The sequence below is a fragment of the Gekko japonicus genome, unplaced genomic scaffold (assembly GCF_001447785.1).
Source record: "Gekko japonicus isolate JY-2015 unplaced genomic scaffold, Gekko_japonicus_V1.1 scaffold133, whole genome shotgun sequence".
Lineage (NCBI taxonomy): Eukaryota > Metazoa > Chordata > Lepidosauria > Squamata > Gekkonidae > Gekko > Gekko japonicus.
The window spans coordinates 523,354-550,011 of NW_015171506.1; the positions used below are offsets into that span (position 1 = coordinate 523,354).

Here is a 26,658-nt window from a genome sequence, read left to right on the forward strand (position 1 = left end):
GACTGCACATAATCTTAGGCATATCTATATATCTGTAGACAGAGTATTCTTGCATAGTGCAGAGAATAATAAAATCAAGATTGATACATCTGCAGTTTAAGACCATCATAATTCTAACACATGTAAACAGCCATTACAACAATCACTAATGAATAGTGTAAGCACAGAAAAGACTGGAAATTCTGATGTGGTGAGATTTTTGCTATTATCTGTCATGCTCCCTTCCACATTCCACCCTACAGGAGTTAGGCATCACCCATCATCGCACGCCATTCCTGTGCTGCTGGACTACCAGCAGGGGGTGACCCAGGGATGAGAGACAGATGCAGCTTTTTCCTTATACAGCCTGATCTGTGTTAGGGAACAGGGCTGTCTGCATGTATAGCTGTGCAACATTCCTAAGATGTACTAGATTTGCTAAAGTGTCTCCAAAGGAGGCAGCTTGCAAACACAAAAACAAAAGAAAAATCCAGAATACTATTAAGCCAAAACTCTTTTTCAAGGAATAGTTTTTAACAAAAGCCAAGCCTGGCACTGGAGAAACGAATTTCAAGGAGAGCTCTCTCACTCCGATTCAATGCCAAGCTCATAGGTTTATCTTTTGATTTAAAAAGGAAGAAATCTAATACCCTGAACAAGCACTTTAGCTTGAAATGCTTCAGGACTCTTAAAATAAACATTAGCTTTCACAGTGATCTATTAGCGCTACTGTCTTCTATTACCTCCTTGCAGTTCTCCTTTATTACTACTCTTTTGACAATAAATGGGGTACCTCTTTCAAAAAGGAATCAGTTACAGAATGAATACTAATAAAAACAAACTTGCTGCTTCTGGTTTGTTACACAGGCTATAGGTCCTTGTCAACAGAATGTTAGCAAATTGGGGAGAGCAAATTGGGAAGTACTGTATAGACCTTTTCCTGCTGTGCTAGTTTTCCACTTACAGGAAAGTGTTTATGTAGGGAAGCTCTGAAACACGTAATTCCTCACCTGGAGCCTGAAATGGTACAGCCCATTCTGCCACCCCCCATGACTAGTTCATTTTGGTGCAGGCCTTCAAGACCATGGTTTTACCTCTCAAACAGCAGTCTATTCGTGCACTGACACCAACAGGAAGCATTTCACTCTTGCATGATGTGCCCAGCTGTTTCAGGAGGAGCTTAAGCTACTGCTGTTTTACGTTGCCTTGCTCCCATGTTGAAAAGTAGCATGTTGCATTTCACTGACTCAGAGAGGACAGAGGAGGTTGCATTTAAAGAGGGCATATCACTTTAAAGGTTCTTTTGTCGAGGACAGAATTTATTGTACTGTACTTCAGAGATACCTGTATGATTACTTTACCACCAAAAAACTTGACATTACTGATCCAGCACTAATTCATCACCAAATCAAACTATCCCTGGTCCTTCACACATGGAATGTATTTTGGATGCTGTCCTTAGAATATTTTCTCATAAGTAAGCACCTGGGAACTCTTCTGAAAATAGCTTTACTGAATTATTTGCCAGATCATACTCTAACAAAGTGAACTCCTGCTCATGGGACACTCCGGTAGGTTATGGACCTTTATAGAGATACCATTTATTTTACTACTGTTTGGAAAGATTTGCTGCTGGTACATGTACATAGAGATCAAAGCCACAAACATGCACGTTGAGATGAGCAGCAGGATACTGAGGTGGGAGGTCAGTTGACAGAGCGGTTTTTAAAAAGAAAAAAACGGTTCCTCTTCTTCCTGTTGCTTGACTGTGATGTCGTTCCTGTCACATGCTTGCAACTAAGTGGGTCCTATACTGTCACCTGTGGTTTAAATTGGGTCCTGGATCTGGAAAGGGTGAAGATCACTGCTGTAGTGTAAAAGAAAGTAGATCCAGGATGAGGTTATGCAGATGAAGGGGTGAAGTCAGGGATTCGGCCTCCTGCTTTATACTCAAGGCTGGATCCCTAGTGACAGGGAGCAAGCTTAGTGTTAATCCAAATATTACTCCGAGCATTGCCATTTACTTTCTTACGTAAATATAAATGCTTACATTTATGAGGAAAATTTAAATGTTGCACTTGACAGCACTGCTACAGGGTGGCCAAAACCTTCTCTCTGTCCTGACATTTGGTGTCCATACAACTTTGACAGGCAACCTATACAGAGATTCAGTGTATGTGTCCCACATACTTTGGGGGATGTTATTGTGATGTTTAAGTCCTTATTTAGACACAACATACATACTATCCAATATAATAACTGCATTTAGTTAGTGTTATAAATAATTAAATAATTACAAGTTTATGTTACTTATGTTCTTCTTCTTCTTCTTCTTCTTCTTCTTCTTCTTCTTCTTCTTCTTCTTCTTCTTCTTCTTCTTCTTCTTCTTCTTCTTCTTCTTCTTCTTAAGTAATCCACTTTCAATCCACTTTCAGTGCACTTTCCAACTGGATTTTACTGCGTGAACTGGCAAAATCCAGGTGGAAAGTGGATTGAAAGTGGATTATTTAGTGTGGGTGACCACAGCCTTAGAAAGAAAGCCTAATCAGAGGGAAGAAATAAAATTCCTGATAATGGATTACATGCATGCTTTTTTTTTTTGGTTTTCAAAATTTTATTTAATTAAAACAATACAAACATGCATACTGAAAGATATATTACATTGTGTTTTCAATCAATTTCAACTCAGTATCTGTATATTGCACATAACTAGCCTTGTACTCAGTCTAATCTACTTTTCACTTCTAAAACTTATATGATAAAAGCTCAGCCTAAACACCTGTGAATCAAAAATGTATCCATTCCAGATAGTTACGATTTGAGGGTAGTAGATCATTTTCCACAAAATATGTGATCAAAGGGAACCACCTGCGCGCAAATTTGGTATGAGATCCTGTATGACTACTAGTTTGCCCTTCATATTTATCTGCAATCTTGTCCATTACAAAATGATCCCAACATTTATTTAGCCAATTCTGAATGGCAGAAGGTTTGGGAGATTTCCATGAGGCCGCTCTAGTTAGTCTTGCCGTAGCCAATAATGTAGAAGCGATATCTGATATATATATTTCTTGCATGCTTTTCAGGAGTCAGGTTAACACACACAAGAACCAGTTTGGTGTAGTGGTTAGGAGTATGGACTCTAATCTGGGAAAACCGGGTTTGATTTCCCACGCCTCCACATGCAGCTGCTGGTGTGACTTTGGATCACTTACAGGTTCTTTCAGAGCTGTTCTCAAAAGAGCTCTCTCAGCCTCACCTACCTCACTGGGTGTCTGTTGCGGGGATGGGAAGGGAAAGGAGATTGTAAACCACTCTGAGACTCCTTCAGATAGTGAAGGGCGGGGTATAAATCCAATCCTTCTTCTCCTCTTCAATGGTCATCTGCTCAGAGCAGAGAGGCTAGAATGGGAGAGCAGAGGCATAGATTCAGTCCAGCATGCCCCCCCTCCTCGCATCAACATTATACGTGCTACAGACTTATCCTAGCTTGACTTGTCATGGGTGTAAAAAAAAGAAAGCCGCATGTTTTGCTTCTGAAGCAGTGGCGGACCTACATTTTTTGGACCCTGAAACGTGAACTGTTATGGGGGCCCTTTCTCAACCACAACAATACAGCAACATCCAACAAGGTCCAAAGGGCCTTGCTGCCCTTGCAAGGACCTCGAGGCCCAAATGGCAGAGAATGGGGTGATGGGGTGGAGCCCTTGAAAATGGGCCAAAATGTAGGCTATGAATAGATTCTGGCAAGCTCAGTGAGCCCATACAGCTTGGGGTTCAGGTGCTGCAAGCCTCCAAGACATTTTTGAAATTTGACCAATTACAGGGACATTTTGAGGCCATATGAAATGGGCATTAGAGCATAATCTAAGGTCAATATTAAGTACTTCAACCCACTGACATGATTCTGTCACTAAAATAGCCTTATTTTAATAACAAACCTCCATCAATTTTGTTGAAAAATTCACTCATTAAAAAAAAGTTGCTTCAGGGCCCCTCCAGGATTAGGGGCTTTGAAGCTTAAGCTTCATTAGTTTCATAGTAAATCCGCCCCTGTTCTGAAGGAAGATGGAGGTGGCAAAATAAGATGCTGCCATTGTGATGTGTGCTACACAAGAGAAATGAAGTTAGAGTTATTAGGGTGTTACACAAAATCTTGGTTCTACCTCTCTGATTTTTTCCTTCAGGCATTCTACAGAGAATTTTTTCTTGCAGCTAATTTCACAGTTAAATAGTTAAACAGAGGACCTCTTCAAATGCTAGTGAATACCTTCAGATTTGCATTTCAGCTCTGCATTGTGTGTGTATGTGCAGGTGGTGCATTGCCTCTTAAAAATAAAATACATTTTTTAAAAGCAAAAGGTTCCCAAATTGGCAAAGCATTGCTGTAGAGGCTGGGAAGCATCCTGCCAACTGTACAGTAGTTTTATGATGCACATCTGTCTCAGGACTATAAGGACCTCTTTCAAGGGAGAGAGCCTTTTTCAGGGGAGGGGAAGATGTTGGCAATATAGGACATCTCAGTGGCACTAAAGAAGAACTTGCTGGTAGTATTGACCTCAAGACTTCCCAAATGCTGGGTGCATTTCCCTTCCTGGCAGGAAGTTCAGTTGCAAGTCTTCATCCACAGATGAAGAGATCAGGACCCTTGTCTTATCCCAATGCCTTGACTCTATGGGGCTTGTGCGGCCTCAGGTAATTGTGCAGCCTTGCATCTCCCTTCCCTTTCCCAAGGCAGGAATGACTGATCATCCTGGCTGCTGCTCTAGAAAAGCTAGCAGGCTACAAGTAGTCTGCCTGTAGAACAGGAAAAAATGCTTAAAAGATTAAATGATAACAGGGAAACAGCAAGCGGTAAAAAGCATTGTTCACCACTAGTGATGTCACAGGTGCTATCCAATAAGATTTATGACACTCGTACTAGGGCCTGGTGTATAGCATTTGCCATAGATGGAGAGAATGAATTGTCCAAGGGGCAAAATATGCAGGGTGAAAATTTTGAAATATAGTATCCTCAATAGAAAAGCTATCTTAAAAGAGGACTTTTGGATTCTACAAAACAAATGGATAACTAATGAACATTTATTATGGCAGTAGGCAAGATAATGTGGGAAACCATCTGTTACAGAGGACCTGTGCTACAGTTGATGTGGTACACAGGAGACATTTAAGGCTGCAGCTTTAAAACCATGTTCTCTTTTGAAATGCTACCAAACTCAACAGGACTTCTCCTGAAGCAGGTTGTCAGAGGATTCAGTTTCTAGTTTCCCGGAACTTACAGGATCTCTCAGAAGTATAGACAGGATGAATAAAACTGAAAGCCTTTGTGATAGAATAATTATTTTAAGCAGAGAGAACTTTAATTCTTGATGATAATTTTATATACACAAATTATTTAATACTTGCAATGGTTTAATGGAGTGCGGACTAGAGCTGAACTGAATTTTCATGTTTCATTTTTGTGCTAAAATGTACATATTCAACTGTTTCACCATATTTTGTCTAACATGGATACAAAGCACTGATTACAGTGAACTGTATAGGAGACCAGAGATTATATTTATTTATTCCTTAATTCTCCGGGGTGGCACCAGTAGTCCGTAGGGGAGGCCGGCTGGGTGCATGGCTCTGACCAGGGGCTGGCTGGGTTGTCCGGGGGGGGGAGATGCGGATAGATTTATTGGGTAGAGGGGGGGAGGCCGGTGGAACGTTCTGGAAGCTTTGTCGCTGCTCCATCTCTCATGCGGCTGTTGCGGCGGAATGTTGAGGAGGAGATGAGGAGGGACATCTGGAGCTCTGGATTGGTGCCTTTCGAGCTGCCTTTGAATCTAAGGCGGCGTGGGGGGTGGGTCACCTTTTCTATTAATATTTTCTTTGCTGGGAAAGAAAGAGAGAGAAAGAAAAAGAGAGAGAGAGAGAGCAAGCAAGCAAGAAAGAGAAAATCTCTCTTTCTGCCAAGGGATGTGTGTGATGGGGGGGGCTTTTCACTCCAGGATTTCTCTCCGCACTGCCTCTCTCTGGTTTCATCTCCACCATCAGGATCAGAGCAATTCATGGAGGAAAGTTTTCCTTCTCTTTAGGCCCCTCCTGGAGGTTGGCAACCTCATAATTGGTGGGCGCACGGGGGGGTGGGTTGCCAGAAGGTAGCCTCACCTAATGTACAAAAAAACGTGGAGCCGGCCCTGAAGCTAGGGTATAAATTTTGAAATAATAATATCCATAACATTTATAGGCATCTAACCCAAATTTGTGTAGTGCTTCTTTCTCCCAAAACAGAGAGAGAGTGACTACACAAATCAGACCTGGATGAGTCAGTACTATTGTAAAAGCATAGTGTCACACACTATCCTATAGGTATTGTGGGTGGGATACATATGCACAACTTTGTTCCTCATGAGTATCAGGCTGCAATCACACGCATCAGTAGATCTGACATAGGTTCGAATTCCCAATGGATTGAAAGGGCGTGATCAGACAGCAAGAGCTGGGAAGCATCCCGCAGTCATTGGCAACCCATGCTGCTCTGCTACAGAAGCAGAGTAAAAAGACACCAGAGAAAATCCGGTAGTAAGCAGGTTGCGATGAGCCACAGACGGACTTTCCCCTGTCTGATCGAACAAGTGTGCACTCATGCTGTCAGGATGGTCTGATCAGGCCATCCCAGCTTGGTGCCGTTTCCCCCCTTCTTCGCAGTATACCCATAGGGGGCCCTCAGTGCGGAGGTGAGATTCCTCATTTAGGCGCATGGGAAACAAACAGCAAAAAAACCCCGACTCACCCGCAGTTGCATCTGATCACACAGTGACCGTCTGCACCCGCTGCTACAAAGGGCTGTGTGATCTCACAACTGCGGGTCAGATTACTCTGGAGGGAATAGCCTCCCTCGCTTCATCTGCCGTGTGTGACCGCAACCCAAGATTCATGGGAAGCAAGTATTTGAAGCCACTCTTAAGTGGAAAGCTAAAGAGATGTCAGATACTATTGTCATGTGAAGGAAGCTTTTTGCCTTTTATGAAGGGTAAGAGAAAGAGAAAATTTTGTTCTAGCTCTATTATTTTGTTGCATAAACCCTGAATAAAGTCTGTGCGACCCTTAAGCCCAATATGGTTTCCATACAAATCTGGCAGTTCACTTTAATACAGAGCCAGTAAACTGGTAGTCATAGGACACAAAATTCATAAATGTTCTACACTTTCTTAAATAATAGTCAGTTTATCACTAACAGGCTTTCTTGAGGATGACATTGTTTATTGTAGGACATCGTTTTCATTAAATACACTTTAGTACAAGAGACTTTCCATGTCAGGCTGAGAGAAGCTGATCACATGATATACAAACAAAACTTTTTTAACATTGCTACTCAGGCATCACTTCAAATTCAGCCAAGGTGCAGTTGGGCTTTATTTTTTTAAAGCAATGAATTTGGATAACAAACGGCAAAACAAGAACCACTAATATCTGCACGGAGATGTCACGTTCAAATCAAAATGAAAAATACCAGGTTACAGTTTACTATATTTATATTGATCTCTAGCTCCTTCTCTTGCTTTCCCTCCCACCAGACAATGAGAAGCCTAGAGAAAGACCTAGAAATATACCTATATACATATACCTATGTACATATACTATAGGTGGCCCCTCGCACTGGGACAAATAATTTCCAAATTAAATTGATTTGTGTTGCAATTAAATCCATAGTGGCTTTAATTACTGATTTACAAAACATTCTCAGCTGTTGATTCAACATTTGGTATTATTAAGTTACAGAAAGACCTAAGTGCTGTGTGTAGGTCGCTGAAAAGGTTTGAGTTCTGTTTTCTTCTATCTTCCTGTCAAGCCTTGCTGTCAGCAGCTTCAGCTGCCCTAGCTCAGCTTTAACCAAACTTCATTCTTAAATCTTCTCCCAGCGAACAAAATAACCATAGACCTGGCTTTGAATGCATAGACGGTAAAAAAACATAACCATCAGTTCCAGTTTCTTCTCCTGAGACATATGTTTAAAAAAGATGGCAAAATAGTCACTTGGTTGCGTGTGTGAAATTCACAGTGTTTTCCCTGCAACATATAGAATTTTTTTTGCTTCATACTTGCAATGAATGTATAAAAATTAAATTAAAACGAGCATTAACTAAGGCTCTTGAAGGATCTCTTGAATCAGAGAAGCACTATCTCAGCCCTGATAAGAAAAAAACATCTTGGTGTTCTTTCAGACTTTAACCTTTAACTATAAACCACACCACATTGCTCTCTGTTCTCATAGCAACATTTGCAATTCCTTTACAGGCTGTAACAACCCCATGACAATCTTCTTAGTCAACCAGTGAGTCAGTAACTTTATTGGGCAGTTTCTTTCCTTGAGTTTGTTCTGTAAAAGTCTGTTTCAGTCACAATTATTCTGCAACCCATAAAAATCTACTCCAAAGAGGAGAGAGAGAAAGGGACAATGGGGACAGTCCTAGGATTTCCAGGGCCTAGCACAGAGGGAAAGGCTTCAGAAGAGTGGGCCCAAATTAGGAACCATGCTGCTACATCTGCCATTAGCAAGCAGGGGTGCCTGAAATCTATTGAACTGATTAGTGGTGGAAGTATGGAGGCTTCCTGAGGCAACAGCCAAGGGCCAATTTGTTGTTTGGTCCAAGTAGTGTTCAAGGGCAGGTTGGGGAGGGATCAATGGCCATGGAAAAATGGCCCCACCCCCAGCCCATCTTCACCATGCCCTAAGCCCACACTTGTCCCACCCCTCAAAGGAGCGAAAGAGACCATGTCTGGCCAGCCAAGAGCAGGATGTGCTGGGCTAAGCTGCTGGGCCAGGCACATGTCCTTCACCACATTGAGGCCATGTAAGGCCCAAGAGTTCACCCCTCTCCACTGTAAGGCAAGAGCCAGTCCCATGCTGGGCAGGATGAGTCTGAGGTGGGCTCCTCATTTTCAGTGGCTCCAGCTCACAGCAGTAGGGACTCACATCCACTACTCTCTTTGAGCTAGAGTGGTCCCAGCTGGGAGAGTGGCTCTAGGTTGGAGTGGCTCCGGCAGGGGGCAGCTCCCCATGACATTGGCCCACCAAAGATTTTCTGGTTAGCTTAATGGCCAGACTGCCGCTGGTGGGGCTGGTGTGATGAAGCACACCAAGGAAAGTTGTGGTTGCTAGATGCCCAATAACCCTCAGCCAAGGTGAGGGTTGTGGGGCCTGACACAAGTTCATACTATCCTACAGTGGCCCTTGAATGGCAGGTATTTGTGAATTATGTCTAGATACATAATAATTCATACTTTTTAGAGTCAACAAGCTCTTGTAAGAAGAACAGTACATTTCTTCATGCAACGTGTGATCATTTCATTTTACAAAATTGACTTTCCACATCTAGCTAAAGAGTTCTGCTGAGGATGAAGAAAATATGAGGAAACCCAGCCCTTGTGGTGCTGCTCTGACTAGAGCTGGCTGGGGTTGTCAATTCTTGTTTTGGACATTCCTGGAGATTTGGGGGTGGAACCTTGGAAGGGCAGGCTCAGGGGAGTGGAGGGACCTCAGCAAGGTATGATGACATAGCGTCCACTTTCCAAGCAGCCATTTTCTCCAGACAAACTGAGATCTGCAGTCTGGAGTTCAGTTGTAATTCTGGGAGATCTCCAGACCCCTTCTGCAGGTTGGCAATCCTACCCAAAGACTTGTTTTAGTTTCATTTTGGCTTTTGTTATTGTCAAAAAGCATCTCTGGGAGTGTTTTTGATAGCCCCCTCAAAAATGTGCTTACTTTTCTTCCAAGTATAGGACACTAGTGGGAAGTGTCCAAAACACCCCCAAAGTCTGGCATTTAAGGCTCCAGGAAACTCCGTAATCCCTGACCTAGCCCAAAAGTAATAGTATCTGATTCCATTCTTCGTGGTTCATGCAATTTTTAAAAAGATATTCCGGCATAAACCTTACTCCAACCCATGTGTCTGGGAACAGCCTTACTCTGTAGCCCTTCCTACAAGTTTGTAAGCTTTACACACATATAATGTATAAGCTTCAGCTCAGTTGTACTGGGGAGATTCTCCCTGAGTCAGACAAGCTCAGGGACTGCACAGCTTCCTTGTTCCCACGGTTTGGGAGCTTCCCTGAGCTGTTGTCTGAGGACTTTAACTCGGGGACTATAGAATTCCCTGGTGCTTAAAAAGCAATTGGGGGGGGGGGGATATTCTGTCTGAGTTTCTGATTCATGCCACAAGATTTTTGCTCAATTTGCTTAACAATTTGATGATAAATTCTCTTTAACTGAACATGCAAATTTAGACATGAGGCACATGCAAAACTCAGCTCATCTCTAACTTTAATTGAACACTATTCCCCCTTGTTTCCATTTCACCCATTATACAGTACCTAAATTTTCCAACTTATCTGTGGAATGCTACTGTGCATTAGTGACAAGTGGGAAATCACAATGTGGGAAAGGATGCTCATAAACATAATCGCAAATGAGAGTGAGGAATAGTGAATCAAATGCTTAGCCTCAAAGGAGGCTATTAAACACAATCTGTTAATTCCCTTGCAAGAAATCGATAGATGAGATGAAGATGGTGAAACTATTTTATGCATTTAGAAAACAATTTGTAATGTGCTTCCTATAATTTTTCCATTTATGTGGAACATGCAAGTTAAATAGTGATCTCAGATGTCTGAAGAAAATACGTTATTTTTTTTAAAAAGTAGGGAAAACATGGGAAATAAATGGATTTTGGTTACTCAGCATCAGTCTATCTATTTATCAAACTATTGATCTCATTGACCTCTATATGTTACCAGTAATAAGATATGTGTACACAAATTTATACATATACACACAATTATATTGTCTGTGTATGTATAAATCAAATATTTATAAAACACATATACAGGTATGTATGTACTGTGGATATATACACTACTTATGTAAACACATATATATAACATATATATATGATTGTGGCATAGTCAAGAAAGGTTTTCACTTTATTAATAAGCCTAATTGTCATATTTGCTCAGTGTTGAATGTTTAGCTGAAGCCATAAGCATGACAACTATGTACAGAATAACCTTTCTCTCCCTCTTTGAATCTATTTCTTTTTTAAATCATCTTGTCACTTTCCTTTATGTACATCCAACTTGAATGAATAAATGCAAATGTTGCTTTTATAGTAGTTAACACCTTTCCTACAATGATGGAAGCTTTTATTCACTAAGGTCCACATTTGCAGTACAGGCCAAGCTTTATCCACACTGTACAGAACTCTGGCTGTAAAGAACAATTTGGTCCTTTAACACAGACATATGGTTATGCTACAGTACACTATATAATAATACAGTATTTTTAATGACTCTACTATGCTTTTCCAGGAAACAAACAAGAAAACCCATGTGGTCAAATTATACATTTCTTTTGGTATACAGTCCTTCCTCATCCATACAATATACATGGTTACTTTCAAGATGAGACAATCTCAAAAACATGTACTGTTAGATAAAAAATTAAGATTTTGAGAAATGACTATGAGACATAGGGATCTGAACAGATGCACCTCTTGCTGATCTCCGACATGTTGAATTTTTATTTTACACATTTCTCACACATTGGAAATGGACTTGAATAATGCTTTTAAATAAAAGGCCAGACAAATAAATAAATAAATAAATAAATAAATAAGACCTTGAAGATAATGGGTAAGACAACGTGTAATACTTTTTGCTCTCTACTTAAATTCTCCCCCGCCATCACTGATATAATCTTCAAAGTCCATTTTATATTAATCATCATTTGTCATTTAAAAAAATACTGGTCAAAGCTTACTTAGCAACTGATATATATGGCTTTAGAGTTACATTGTTATACGTATTGTTCACCAACTTTTGTCAATGACATCAGAGAGTCCAACATCACTTTTTAACATTAACTATTTTAATCTAGATTTTGAAAAAAGGTCAATACCTTTCCAAACCATTAAGGGGAAAAGAAAGTACCTTACTCAATAAGAAATGCAAGCAAAACACATATTAGCTAAATGTATACAGTTAGAAAAATAAATGCTTAACTTCTTAAATGAAATGACAATAACAATATACTGATTTCCTTTTTTTGTTTTGTGTTATTAAAACTCTCAATCTTTTTTTGCAGCACCCTAACCCTCAGAGGGATAAAAAGGGGTTTGATTTGATCTCATCATTAAGGATTTATTTTAAAAAATGACCTGACATGTAAATGTAAAACCTTTCACATCTACTTGAAAAAATAGTTATCTATACCATGAGCTGGTCTTCTTCGTTCTATCAGCCATGCTGTATATGTAACCTCTAGCTAGGAATGGAATGAGCCAGGAAGGGGTGGGGCCTCCAGATGCAGAAGTCTGCAGACTGTGGAAAGCAAGGGAGGGAAGCAAGACTGCCCTGCTGGGGAGCTTGAACCTTAATCATAGGCTCTTAACACCTTGTTTAAAGTAACTATGATTTATGGTAAGGGAGGGAGACTTTTGTTCTAAATTGTAAATTTCTGAAATATTGTTTCAGGGCTGTGTTATCTAATGGGGAGTTCATTTGGGACCCTCATCTTCTAAGTCAGTGCACAGTGTTCAGCTGGAGACTTCCTGGGCCACCAGCAAGAGGAAAGAGATGGACTTTGGGGACAGCAAGCTGTGAAGGAAGGAAAAATTAATTGTTTGGACTTTAAAAGGCATTGTCTTGTTGTGTTACTAAGATCTATGTTTTCCTTACATGATATGCTGTTAAGTGAAAAGTAAAAATATTTTATTCTCTTTGAATTATTGCAAGATTCATTCCAAGTTCTGCCCCACAGAACCCATAAACTGAGGTTACACATACACGCAATATCAGCCTTAAATCAAATTAAAAAGAAAACACATGATGGCTAGGAATATACCCACTTGATCAACCAGAAACTGATGCTAAACTCAGGTTTGTAAAGTTCTATCAAGTCATCACCATAGAGTGAACTTCTCTCTTCTCTAGGATCTTCTTGGGTATCTTATCTCACACATCATACTGTTGGACTAGCCTATAGCATCTGTTGCATCTGCAACAATGTAAGCATGTTTGAATGCATCTAACAACCTCCTCTACAACTAAATCTAGGTTTTCCTTCATGAGTTTGGTTGTATAATGAGATGAGCATCTGTTTTCAGCACAAAGGGTATTAATAGACAGAGACCATGCTGGGTTTGGTTTGCACAGTGGGGTGAAAAGGGGAATAGAAAGAGAAAAAAAGAAGGGGCATGCTGTTAAAACAGCATCATAAAGGATTAGCTTCCCTCCATATCTATGGCTGTCCTCTCTCACCAAAGCCTTCATGTTTTCGGAAATGGCCCTGGAAATACACTGCACTTTAATCCCAACTTGTGCTAGCAGTGCCAAAGTCTCACTAGAGAAGACATGTAACGGTGGTATCACAAATCCCTCTGGTGAAACAAGTTGGGGGGGGAAGGGTCCTGGTTGAACATTTTGGGCAATGTTGGCAACACATTTTGTTCTTTGAAACAAACCATATCAACACATCTATAAATGTAAAAATGCGAACCAAATTTGTACTTAGAAGTCCCTTTTCTCCTCTGAACATTTCTCAGTAGAAATCACTGTATTCTTTCCCTTTCCCCAAATAATTTCATTACATGTTAAAGTGGTATGTTGGATGCCATCTGATCCTATAATTTCTCCGTACAGTGCATTATACAATATGCTGATTTATTTCTCTCTGGCTTGATCTCAGCTAGAAAAAAATTTCCCATAGAGAATGCCAGTCTTCCGCTTTCCACCCAGATGCCAAAGCAAATGAAGTAGAGGTGAATCCATAGAAGCTCCAGATATCCGAACAGAAGTCACAAAGTCAATTTTTCCCTTTTTATCCAGATCAAAGGCATAAATACAAGGCATTGTTAGTTGTGATGGGCAAAACTGAGTGTCTGTTGATGTAACAGGTCAGGTTTTTAAGGCCTTTGTCTATGCAGAGTTATAATAATGCAGAAGCCAGATTGAATACAAATTGAGGGGAAAAATAGAGAAACAGAAAGAATGAAGGAGAGAAGAGATACATTTCAATAATGTCACTACTGTGTCTACAGAGGGAGAAATGCACACAGCTTGCCCTTTGAAAGCTTCTCCATGTCCTTGTTTTTAATACTGTCAGAGGTAAGAACACATTTTAATGGAGTTTAGTGGCAACTGAACACATTCGTTCATGCACTCCATGAGGAAGTGCTGGGAGTTTCTAGCCTAGAATATCCAGGTAGACCGGAGAGGCCTTGGCCAAGTTCTGAAGGAGGGAGTGGATTTCTTTGATGTTGAGCCTCATATGAGGCTCCCGCTGCCAACAACCCAGCATCAGATCATACACTTCCTTTGGGCATGTACGAGGTCGCTGCAGGACTCTGCCCTGAGTGATGCACTCGATTACCTGGAGAAAGAAAGAAGACAGCCAATGGATTTATTCTTTTATTGAGCATTTAGGCAGAGTTAATCAATAAACTGTGATATAGGCACCTTGTTTTCAGTTTATATTTGACTAACACTTCAGCTCCAATTTCCCTACTAAAGCTCTGACTTTGTCAAATAGAAGTGAATGTCTGGACCTAAATGGGTGGGATTATCTCTGGATTAAAATCTATCCTTGGAAAGTTAACCACCATAGCCTGACTCTGGGCTTTAATAGATGTATCACGCACCTCATTGTTTGAGAGCTGGTACCATGGCTGCTTGCCGTAAGTAAAGATTTCCCATAAAACAACTCCAAGACTCCAGACGTCACTTTCAGTGGTGAATTTTCTGTACATGATACTTTCAGGTGGCATCCAACGAATGGGTAACATGGTATGTCCACCAACCTAGATAGAAGAATTGTAAAGAAGTTAGATGGCTTCTTGAGGAAGAAATATGTAGAAAAGGGATATTATATTATCTGCCTTGGGGGGATTTTACAGTATAATATCTTAAATTTACACTTCTTTTTTCATAATTCCTTGTGCAACCCTCATTATCTTCCTCAGCAGTGTGAAGTTATCTGCGTTCATGTATAAGTGGTTTGCTATCTACCTTTGCTGTGACAAGTATCAGGGGAGTCTAGCAGTTCAACCAAGGGTTTATGAAGGATTTTCTTCCAGATGAGTATCAGAATTTAATTATTGTGTAGTCCACACATCAAATCCAGGGCATGCAATTACATTGACTACTGGTGCTAACGATTTATTTCTGTAAAACATTCCTGTATTCATTTAAGGATGTCCAGGAAAATTTATTGCCAACTATGACTCTCTACTGATTTCACTAATGCTAAGGTAGATGGTCAACAGTGCAATTCTAAACAGAGTTACACCCTTCTAAAACCAATGGATCCTGGGTTCAATCCCTGACATCTCCAGTTAAAGGATCAGGTAGTAGGTTGTAAAAGACCGATGTTCTATGCCTCCAGGAAACACACAAGAAAAAAAAAGACAGCAAGCCATTACTAAATGACGCGGCCTGGGAGATAATAGCAGAAGCCAGAAATGATACTAAGAGCAAAGGAGTAGTGGTACTGATTCATAAGAAACTTAAAATAGAAGAAGTGGGGAAATGGTGGATAGGGACGGTAGATATGTGCTAGTAAATTTTAAAATAGAAGGTAAGAAGTTTACAATAGTAAATATATACGCCCCAAATAAAGGCCAAAAGAAATCCCTAAGTAGAATATTAAAAAAATTAACAATTTGCAGAGGGAGAAATTATTATAGCAGGTGATCTAAATATAGATATAACAAAAGATAAATCAATTAGGCTGGGAAATTGGGGACTGATAGATGTACACGATCTGATAGGGCACCAGCCCAAGCCCACACATATATCCAGCAGATATAAAACAGTATCATGTATAGATTATATAATTGTAGAAAAGAATACTAATATGACTATCAAAGGAATCACAACCCATCCAATCTGGATATCTGACCATGCTCCAATAAGTGCTGAAGTAGAACTAAACCAACAGCCAATAAAAAGAACCTGGAGGTATAACAATTTAATAATGGCTACAGAAAGAGACAGACAATATATGACTGAGCAAATAAGGTTGTATTTTGAGGAAAATAGAGGAACGGTTCCCACTAATACCCTATGGGATGCTGCAAAGGCAGTGATAAGGGGGCATTGTATAAAGAAAGAGAAGAAATAAAATTGGACGTCTATAAAGCTTTTGATACCCTATCCCAGGACTATTTGTGGCAGATAATGAGAAAGTATGAGATGGGGGATATTTACATAAGAGCAATCCAAGAGATATACAAGGATGGAACAGCTGTGGTAAAGGTTAACAATGACCAATCAAGAACCTTCCAGATTCAGAGAGGGGTTCGGCAGGGATGTCCGCTCTCACTGCTTCTTTTTATCATAGCAATAGAACAGCTAGTAGAAAGAATAAGAAATAGTGTAAGGATAGAAGGTTATAAGGTGAGGAAGGAAGAAATGAAAATTAATCTATTCGCAGACGACATTATAGTCATCATGACAAACCCTAAAAGAAGTAAAAATTACATTAGAGGATTTTGAAGGCTGTTCAGGTTTAAGAGTCAACATGGCTAAATCAGAAATTATGCATCTTAATGTGAGTAAAGAGGGAAAAAAAGAAATAAATAAAATCACAAGCATGGGAATGGGCACTAAAAAGCTCAAATATTTAGGTATAGTATTACAAAAGAATATTGATAGAATTTCGGAACTTAACTACAACATGATATGGAAGAAAATTGAGAAGGAAATGGGGAAGTGGATAAATAAAACCTTAGGTATATTCACTAGAATTAGGAGCTTCAAAATGTTTTGAATACCAAAATTAATATACCTATTTCAGTCGATACCACTAGGGACCAATATTAACAGACTAGAACAATGGAATAAGAAGGTTAGAGAGTGGATATTCAGCAGCAAAAAATGTAGAACTAAAAAAAGGCTGGTGTATAGTCATAAGGTGGAGTTGGGTTGGGGAGTCCCCAAGTTGAGGAGCTATTATGAAGCTTTTCAAGTCAAGCAGTTATTAGAGATAGGTGAAGGTAAGGAGCACAAATGGGTCAGATTTGAGAATGAGGTCAATAACAACATAGGGCGATTTGGGATCTTCTGTAGAGCTACCGGAAAAGACCTTAAATCAATTAAAGGACCCAGACATTCAGCACTAGAAGCCTGGAGTAAATGGCAGCCCACATGGTTAAGAAGGAACTCAAGATGGGCACCAGTAAAGTCCATCCATAGCGAAATAAGCAAAAATAAATGGTGGCAGTTGCTAAGATCTAAAGGGTATTATAGATTGGGAGACATGTTTAGGCAAGGCAATCTCAAACCGGTATATGAAATAGTCGAAGAAATAGGTAAGCAACATTGGCTTAAAATAACAGCACTTCATAGTATGGTAAAAAAAGATTAACGATAAAGAAGAAATCTGGTCAGAGGAACCAATAGAAAAAATATACAAAGGGATGCAAAAGTCAAAACAAGGACTAGCAGGGAAAATTTACAGGACAATGATATCAGATAAAGATAAGACAATAACCTATTTACAAAAAACTTGGATGAAAGAAGGTCAGATAACCTAGAATGGATACTAACAGAAGGAAGAAAAGACATTCAGTGCAAGATTCGGACTTTGTGCCTGTGGCTGGGATTAAAGGACTAGTGAACTGGAATAGCGAGGGAAGGGCGGGGGGAGGGAGAGGGTTTATAAAGCGATATGTAATGTACGGGACAAAAGTTAATATGTAATACACACAAAATGTTAAATAAAAAATAAAGATTTTTTTTTTTTTAAAGGTGCCACTGGACTCAAACTTTGTTCTGCTGTTTCAGACCAACACGGCTACCCACCTGCATCTATCTTTTTGACTTACAGACTACCTGTTTCTTTCTGAATAGAATATGTGAATATGGCAACAAACAGCAGAACATGAGGCACTACTGCACAAGCTTTGCTCTAAAGTACAATAAAGACCCCTACATCTTACAAACAAATGCACAAACATTTGTTATTTTTCTCTTTCTTTTTATTTATGCTTGCTTTATTTAAATTGGCCATGGCATATTACAGCAACGACTAGAAGCCTGTCACCAAAGAATTGCCCAATTAGTTCAAATCAATAGGTGAAATGCCCAGATCATACACCCAGAGCTCCTTGGCCTCACTTTTCAGGGCTGCTAAGTCACAATGTTGCAGTGTCAGCAGAAGCCATAACTGGCAGAATTCTTCTTTTCTGACAGCCCTACAGGATCTAAAGGCTTGAGTAACTCAATCTCCCCATTCATTACTTTCACACATCTGGGATCCAACATGTCAAACAGACCACTACTGTTCTGTTATATTCTTAAGAGTTTAGAAAGCCTGCAGAGCTTCCAGAGCACTTTATGTATTTATACATATTAACAATGCATTAAAAACATCTCTGAATTATTATGAACCACCAATGGCTGAGGTAAGTTTGGGAAATACAGTGTTAATATGCATATCAGACGCAAACAAGGATTCGGTTTCTGACCTTTGCTCTAAGATGAGCTGATAAGGCAAACTGCTCCCCTCCACCGCATTTACTCAGTGGGAGAATAATCATTCATTAGAAAGTAAAACACATTAGACCCTCAGAAATATGTGGCTATGCACCAGCCCAAAGGGCAAGTGCCATTAAAATGTTATTAGTTGTTAGAGGCTTTTGGTTCATTAAATATTAAGCAGCCCTTAAACCTGTTCATCATATGGTATCTACCACTGACTTGATTCAGTGGGGTTTTATGATACAGTCTTTAAAAAATTAATGAAAACTGTGGTTGTAAAATATGGCCCCATCTTTTATTATAGTTTTATTATGATTTAAGTTTTCCACTGTCATTATGAAAAATGTAAAAGTCTATAAGAAAAAATGCATTTCCTTTCCCTTACTAGCCTTCCTATAGTTCCTTACAGTTTCCCTGATTGCCATACTCACAGGGGTATCAAAATAACCACTTCCACAACAGATGAAATGATAAAGTGCCTATTAGAGCACCTGTGGGTGTTTCACTCATGTTCCATTCCACTATTCCAATGGTAACTTCCAGCTGAATGAGGTGCATACAACATGAGCCTCCATGTACTTGGTAAACTGAATAATTTTCTAGAGCTCAAACACTGGTCTGTTTCACATTTGTTCTAAACTCAGTTCCTATGATAAGATCAATGAGAAACAATTCCCAAAAAGTCTAAGAAGTGTCCAGATTTGCTGAACCAGAAATAGTACCGTATTTTCCGGCGTATAAGACGACTGGGCATATAAGACGACCCCCAACTTTTCCAGTTAAAATATAGAGTTTTCCCGTTAAAATATAGAGCTGTGCTGATGCTTCTGGCGTACCGGCGTATAAGACGACCCCCCACTTCTGAGAAGATTTCCCTGGGTTAAAAAGTAGTCTTATACGCAGGAAAATATGGTACTAGGTAAATTTATGTTTTTGGTTGTAAGCCTCATGCAAAAATATGCACTGGGGAGCTGACATTGTGGGCATACAATGGCAAATATGCAAAATCTGTGAAAAAGTCCTTTGAGAGGTTAAGCAAAATAATCACTTTCCCTGAGCAGTCTACATAATGACTGTGCATCTAGTTGTCTCTTAATCCGATTGATTAAAGACATTAAGAATGATAAACCTTTTGTGCAGGCCTTTTAGGAATGGAATGGCTACATTTCAGCTACTACCAATCAATTATTGCTCTTTGGATGCATCTACAATATGGGCATTAAAAAAGCAGGTCCATTAGATGTTGTGGAGGTAGGAAAGGAGAAGAGATATACAGGTTGTTATGATTTCTGCAATACTGTCATCTTCTCCAGAGGCACTGCCTTTACTCTTGGGTCCGGTGGCTCAAGTGGTTAAGACGCTGAACTGCAGGCTGTGGAAGGTCAGTAGTTCAGCAGTTCGAGACCCGGGTGCTGCATGATGGAGTGAGCTCCCATCTCTAGTTCCAACTCCTGCCAACCTAGCAGTTCGAAAGCAAGAAATTGCAAGTAGATAAATAGGTACCACTTCGGTGGGAAGGTAACAGCGTTCCATGCGCCTTGGTGTTTAGTCATGCCGGCCACATGACCATGGAAACGTCTTCGGACAGTGCTGGCTCTTCGACTTTGAAACAGACATGAGCACCACAACCCTAGAGTCGGATTCGACTGTCTTTCGAGCAAGGGACCTTTTAGCCCCATAGCAAGGGCACCCTACTTCTAACCTGACCCAGAGACCCACAAAACTCAGGCCAAGGAAGGCACTCCTGGTTCTGAAACTCAGAGCCAGCCACAGCTCTGAAAAAGAGGTCTCCATTTTCAGATGACAGGCAACCTCAGAGCAAGCTTCCAGTCTTCCCCCTCCACCCAGCAGAGATTATGCTTATGGAATGGCAATGAGTTCTAGCAGGTAAAATATCTACATTTCAAATTGGCAAATAACTCTGTCTCCAGGAATTCCTTGTACTGAATACTTGTCTTTTCTGCTCTGTCCCTCAGGATACCGGGATAAACCAATAAATCATTTAGCCCATCTTTTGTCTATACTTGAGAGCCTTTTCAAAATACCCTGGTCAGGACCATTAGTAGTCAGATAATCCATTTAACTAGTCACCCAGCACCTAGCTTCTATTGTTAAATCCAGACCCTGCCTCTCTGGAAGTTCATTGGTCACATCTAGGCCTTGCTCATCCTGATGCCACACACCCCTGGGACTCATCATTGGTCCAGGTAAGCTATTGTTCTCACCTGAGACCAGCCCACAGGGCTGCCCATTGGTCTGCATTGTCTTTCAGTGGGTATATCCCAGCGAACACATGGCCTCAGACACTGTGTTTTCTGCCATGATGCCACCTGGCAGGCCACCCCTAGAACCCTCTGGGTTTTGGGTCACAACCCTTCTTTATGGACCTCTGTACATCTGGACAGGTAGTATCACCCCATATCCCCTCCATTAGCCATCAATCACCTCTGCTTCCTTAGGGTGCGTGAATGTCTAATTATTGTTTGTGCGCTTGAGAATATTTAGTAAAGAAATTCTTATTTTAGTCACCCAGTCTCTTTGTCTATTCCTGGGTTCTTGGGAGAACCCCAAGACCCCGCCCTTCACTTGGAGTCTCAGAGCGGCTTACAAACTCCTTTCCCTTCTCCTCCCCACAACAGACACCCTTTCTCCTTTCCCTTCTCCTCCCCACAACAGACACCCTGTGAGGTGGGTGGGGCTGAGAGAACTCTGACACAAACTGCTCTTTCAGGAACAGCTGTGCCAGAGCTTGTGACTGACCCAAGGTCACATCAGCAGGTGCAAGTGGAGGAGTGGGGAATCAAACCAGGTTCTCCCAGATTAGAGTCCGCACACTTAACCACTACACCAAACTGGCTTTCTGGTATACACAGGTATGATCCTATAGTTATGCCAATTGCATATTAATATCATCATTCCCCAATCTTTTATTAAATAATAGAGCAATTTGGCTAACACAGTCCACTTACAGCTACTGACACTGACACTGGGTGATAAATTTGTCAGCATAGAAAACCTCCATTCCTATTGCTATCCTGTTGACTGGATGAGGCAGTTGCAATAATATTTGAAGAACCATGTCCTTCCAATCACTGATTTATTTGAAATCACAGCATTTAATTTTAGCCTTGATCTTTATGAACTTTTTCATAAAAGCAGAGGCATTTGGGTGAAATTACCAGTGCAATACAGTGGCTAAAGAACCCAGTTTAGAGGCCTTTGGAGAACATCCAGTTTCTCTTACAGGTTAGTAATGGACAACTCTATACTTCCCAACTTAAAATACTTCAGAGAAAGTTACAGACCCATAAATGAGCTATATAAATCACATCTTTTGTACATTAAAAAAACTGATTCAGAATGATAAAAAATATCCCCACTCTTCAAAATCAGTTCATAGCCAAACCACAGTCACCATTTTAATTCAGTATTTCATACTGAAGTGGTGTTCTGGTATTTTTAACTTCCTTGTTAGTTATGTGGCAACATCATTTCTGTAAGAATATATAGCTTCAAATATATACCTTCTTTCTTTCAGATTACATCCAGTGTGATTTTTAGTCTTCACTATTGATAAATTTCAAATATCAAAGTTCCCCCCCACCTCTACGTCTTCTAATGTCTAACTGATCTTTTAACTGTTTTTATCCATTTTATCCATTGTACACTATATATATATGCACTTTGTGCTCTTGTAAGCCGCCCTGAGCCCTTTCGCGGGAAGGGCGGGGTGTAAATGCAATGAAAATAAACAAATAAAAAATAATCAGAGAAAACTAAAGTAATATTATATTTTCTCAGAATAACAACAGTTTTTGTAATCATTGCAATATTTTCTGGCCAGGAGAGCAGAAAGGTAAAAAGGGAATATTTAGGCTAAAGCCACACACACAGAAGCACGTATCCAGTGTTCCTTTATCAGCTCTCAACTCCCTGTTATAAGGCACATTTGTGTAGGTATAATAGCTACCTGTTGTTCAGCTCTGCAATGCCACTTGTTAAAAATAAGAAAATTTGTTCTCTTTCCATTCATTCCCTCTCTGCTGCTACAATGGCACAAAGCATTGCCTGCTTCTGTGGGAGCACACTTGAAAAATGGCTTTGGTATTGCATACTAATTGACATACTTTAATGACTCCTCTCCTTCACTTTCCCCCCTCCTCTCCCCTGAATTACCAGTTAGTAGCACATGAGGTTTGGCTGCCATGGAAACTAAGTCTCCAAATGCGCAAAACCCACTACATCAACATTTTGAGCATACTGCTAGCAAATTGCAAAGATGTGATAGGCTAGAGGAAAGGCACAGGGAAAGGCATTGCCTTTGCAGACAAGCTGCTAGAATCCTAACAGATTTATTATTACTAGCAGATAAAATTCTTGCCCATCTATTCCATTTAAGCCCATACAGCAGTAATGAAATATTTACAATACATACACCACAGAGTTCACTATGTGGAAAGTCATCAGTTTATTTGGTTCACATTCTTCCACCAAGGCAGAAGCTACTTTAAAGTACATATGTTTACTGATGTTTGTGAGAAATGATTAATCAAATTATTTAGAATTAAGGTTTTCTTGCTACTGCTAACAAATTTGAACACTGAAAATGCCAGTCTGTGGAAATGTACTATGGAGTCATTACAGTTTTTGTTTAAGGGCTTTTTGTTTTTAAGCGGCCAAGTTTTTAAGTCCACTGGATTTAACTTGAGAAACAAGCGGTGGGTGGGGGAAGAGTTGGAGAATCACCCCCCCCAAAACCGAACAGTCCCTGAACAAGAAAGAAAAAGAAATAAGTGAAACTAACTATATGAGACTGTAACTGAGACTGAAAGGTGCAAAATAATCTCTCACAGGAAATACCATACCAATGACTCCCACCCAGACACAGGAAGCAGCTGCTTACTTTCCCAATATGCTGGCTACGGTATTGCACCCCCTGCTGGAGCAGATGTCTAATCAGGATCAAAAATAGACTAGCCATGCAGGTAGACTGGACCAGATGGGAGAGACTCAGGATTAGGGATGGGAACAAACTGAACCACAAAGCAAAATTCATCACAAATTTTGCCCTGTTTGTGGTTTGCGAATAGTAGTTCATGAAGGGTCTACAGTCACAAACTCCATGAACTTTTGAGACTTCCGGTTTTGGCGACTTGAGGCTCAAATGCGTCCCATCGAGCTCCTGATGGAGACGTGCTGAGTTGTGGCGGACAGGAAGGGTCCCAGCTGGATCTGAGCCCTCCCGGAGTCCTTTTAGGGGACTCTCAGCCTGGGGTGCAGAGGAGAGCCTCTCCTGAGACAATGGCTGAGGGATCGAGGCTCTCCTACCCCAAGAGGTCCTGTCATCGCGAAGTCATTATGGTGAAAAGAGCTGGCTGCCAGACAAGCGGACAAGCGATCTAGTGCGATTTCCCTCCTACAATGATTTAAACACGAAAAAACAATGAGTTAAGCGATCCCCCATATAAGCGGCCAAGTTTTTAAGTCCACTGGATTTAACTTGAGAAACAAGCGGTGGGTGGGGGAAGAGTTGGAGAATCACCCCCCCCAAAACCGAACAGTCCCTGAACAAGAAAGAAAAAGAAATAAGTGAAACTAACTATATGAGACTGTAACTGAGACTGAAAGGTGCAAAATAATCTCTCACAGGAAATACCATACCAATGACTCCCACCCAGACACAGGAAGCAGCTGCTTACTTTCCCAATATGCTGGCTACGGTATTGCACCCCCTGCTGGAGCAGATGTCTAATATCAACAGTAAGCTGGATGCTGTCCAAAAGCAACTAACACAGATGGATAAAAGAGCAGACAATACAGACAGAGCCATCAAGGGAGTTGAAACAAAGACCAAAGATATTGAACAAAAACTGGGGGAAGTAGAAAAAGAGTCTCAGATAAAGGCCAATTGCTGCAACTCTAAATAGAAAGATCAATGTATGTCTTACGCTTTCAAGGTGTTCCTGAGCAAAAATAAGAAAATTTAAAAGTAATTTTAAGTGAAGTGTTAGCACAAATGACAGATCTTAAGCAAGAGTCCCTGCAAAATGATATGGACTTGGCTTACTGAACCTGTCCGGATTTTATAAAGAAAAACAAACTGCCTGGAGAAATATATGTGAAATTCTCTAAAAGATCTACCATAGACAATGTTTTGAAAGCCACATCTGGAAAAATTTTAAAGGACATTCCATGCAAGATGTGGAAGCAAAGGCATTAATACAAGGATTTAACCTTCTTCCTCCTCAACAATTCAATCGCTTATAGATGGATTTTTCCAGAGGGGCTTGTAGTCAACTATACAGATAAGAAGAATAAAATTGACTTTGTCCAAAAAGCCAAAGATTTTTTGAAACAACAACAAAGCCTGAGTAAAGATGACAAAAAACCTGTGGACAATATTGAAGAAGAGGGAACCAGTGATGGAGGAATAGAAAACACCTCAAGTAGCTCTAGCAGTACCCTGGAAACCTCAGACTCGGAGAAGGGGGAAGCTGCACCTAAAATACCGAAAACGAATATGAAGTACAAGAAGAAGAAACGTATAAGATAAACGGATATTTCAACAGCATATAAGTGATTACAAAACACCAGAGACTAGTATTAAAATTAAGCTAGCGTTAACCTGAATTTTGATAAATTGATCTTTCTTATTATTGCAGGACTTTTATATATATATACATTGTAACATTTAGATCATGATCCTTGTCTTATCTTTTGTTTTAGATATAGTGTTTACCCCCTGTTCCCTTCCCTTTAGGATGTATGTAATAAAATGCAATTAAAAAGTTAAAAAAAAACTCCATGAACTTTCAAAGCAGTTTGTGCAGGTTTGTTGTGGTTCATGGATGGAGCAGAAAGCAGTTTGAGTCCTTTTAAACAACTCATTACTGTTCCCCATGAAAGCTGCAAAAACAGCTGAGCAGCGGAGAGGCACCAAAGAATATCCAGAGACTACACCATTTTAGAAGTCCCACAAAAAATGTATAAAAACACCTGAATTTGGGCGAAGGTGGAGAAGACCCAGGGCAAAGCTCAGTCAGATTCTTTTAACTACATAATCTAAGTAGTCAATAGCCTGTCCTGGTCTAGCTAACCGAGCTACAGAATTCAATAAGAACTGGTAGCTCTGCTTTAAGGATAGGATATGCCTAAATCTGCGTAAGGAGATGTGACCGCAGCCTCAGATTCTTTTAACTACATAATCTAAGTAGTCAATAGCCTGTCCTGGTCTAGCTAACCGAGCTACAGAATTCAATAAGAACTGGTAGCTCTGCTTTAAGGATAGGATATGCCTAAATCTGCGTAAGGAGACTTTATTAAGAAGGTACATGTAAATCACTAAGTACACTGTGAGTAATAAGACACTGCATTGTATCTGATGGTTTTGTTCCTAGCAGAGTGTTCTCATGGATAAAAGATCCTCAAGGTAGTTAAATGTCTGTTGGTTTCCACTAGTAAGTGAAACTCAGCAGTCTTGATGTAAGAAGGAGTTGGATTAGGAAAAGACCATGCAACAAATTGTTGTATATATCTGCTTATAAACTGACCTTGTGGATGTTGACAATCAGGAATAAAACTGATACTACCTAATATGAGTATGCTTCTGGGCATATCCAAATTGAAAATATTTCTGAAATCAGCCATTTTGGCTCAGCTCCAGTATATCTCAACAATAACAACAAATCTAGAGTTGACATGTCCTCCAGGAAACTCTGGAGCTGTTCTGTCATTGCTCTCTCAATTACCTTACCCAGAGACTGGGTAAGAGACTGGTTTGAGACTGTGCTGTAATTGGCAGTATCCATAGGGTCTGGAGATGGTTTCTTTAAGAGTGGTGTTACCACGGACTCTTTTAATCTCCCTGCATAGACTCTAGTCTGGCTTGAAGTGACATGGTAGATGTCTTAGCATTTTATAAAAACTCTATGGTAAAATTACAGAGTTTTTGTGAATGCTAGAGCATCTAAATATGTATGCATCAATGCTCCCTCTAAGCTGTGGAGTCTTGTGAGCAAAAATTTTACTTTGTGAGCCACTGACATTAAAGTTATGAGCAAGCAATTTGGCTATTGCATAAATTAGTCTGCTCTGGAGCCATCCTTCCTGAGCTAAGACAAAAATGTGTGAGCTGGAGGCTAAAAAACGGTGAGCTAG

General features: G+C 40.2%; 1 protein-coding gene across 1 annotated transcript in view; it reads right to left on the reverse strand.

Annotated features, from left to right (window-relative positions):
* Positions 1–14,127: 14,127 nt before the first annotated feature.
* Positions 14,128–26,658, reverse strand: part of NTRK2 (neurotrophic tyrosine kinase, receptor, type 2) — a 279,559-nt gene continuing 267,028 nt past the window's right edge. The window contains exons 17-18 of the mRNA XM_015419285.1: positions 14,661–14,819; positions 14,128–14,392 (exon numbers count right to left, since the gene is read on the reverse strand). Of these exons, the coding sequence (XP_015274771.1) occupies positions 14,207–14,392; positions 14,661–14,819 (345 nt within the window). The 3' untranslated portion in view covers positions 14,128–14,206. The remainder of the gene's footprint in view (positions 14,393–14,660; positions 14,820–26,658) is intronic.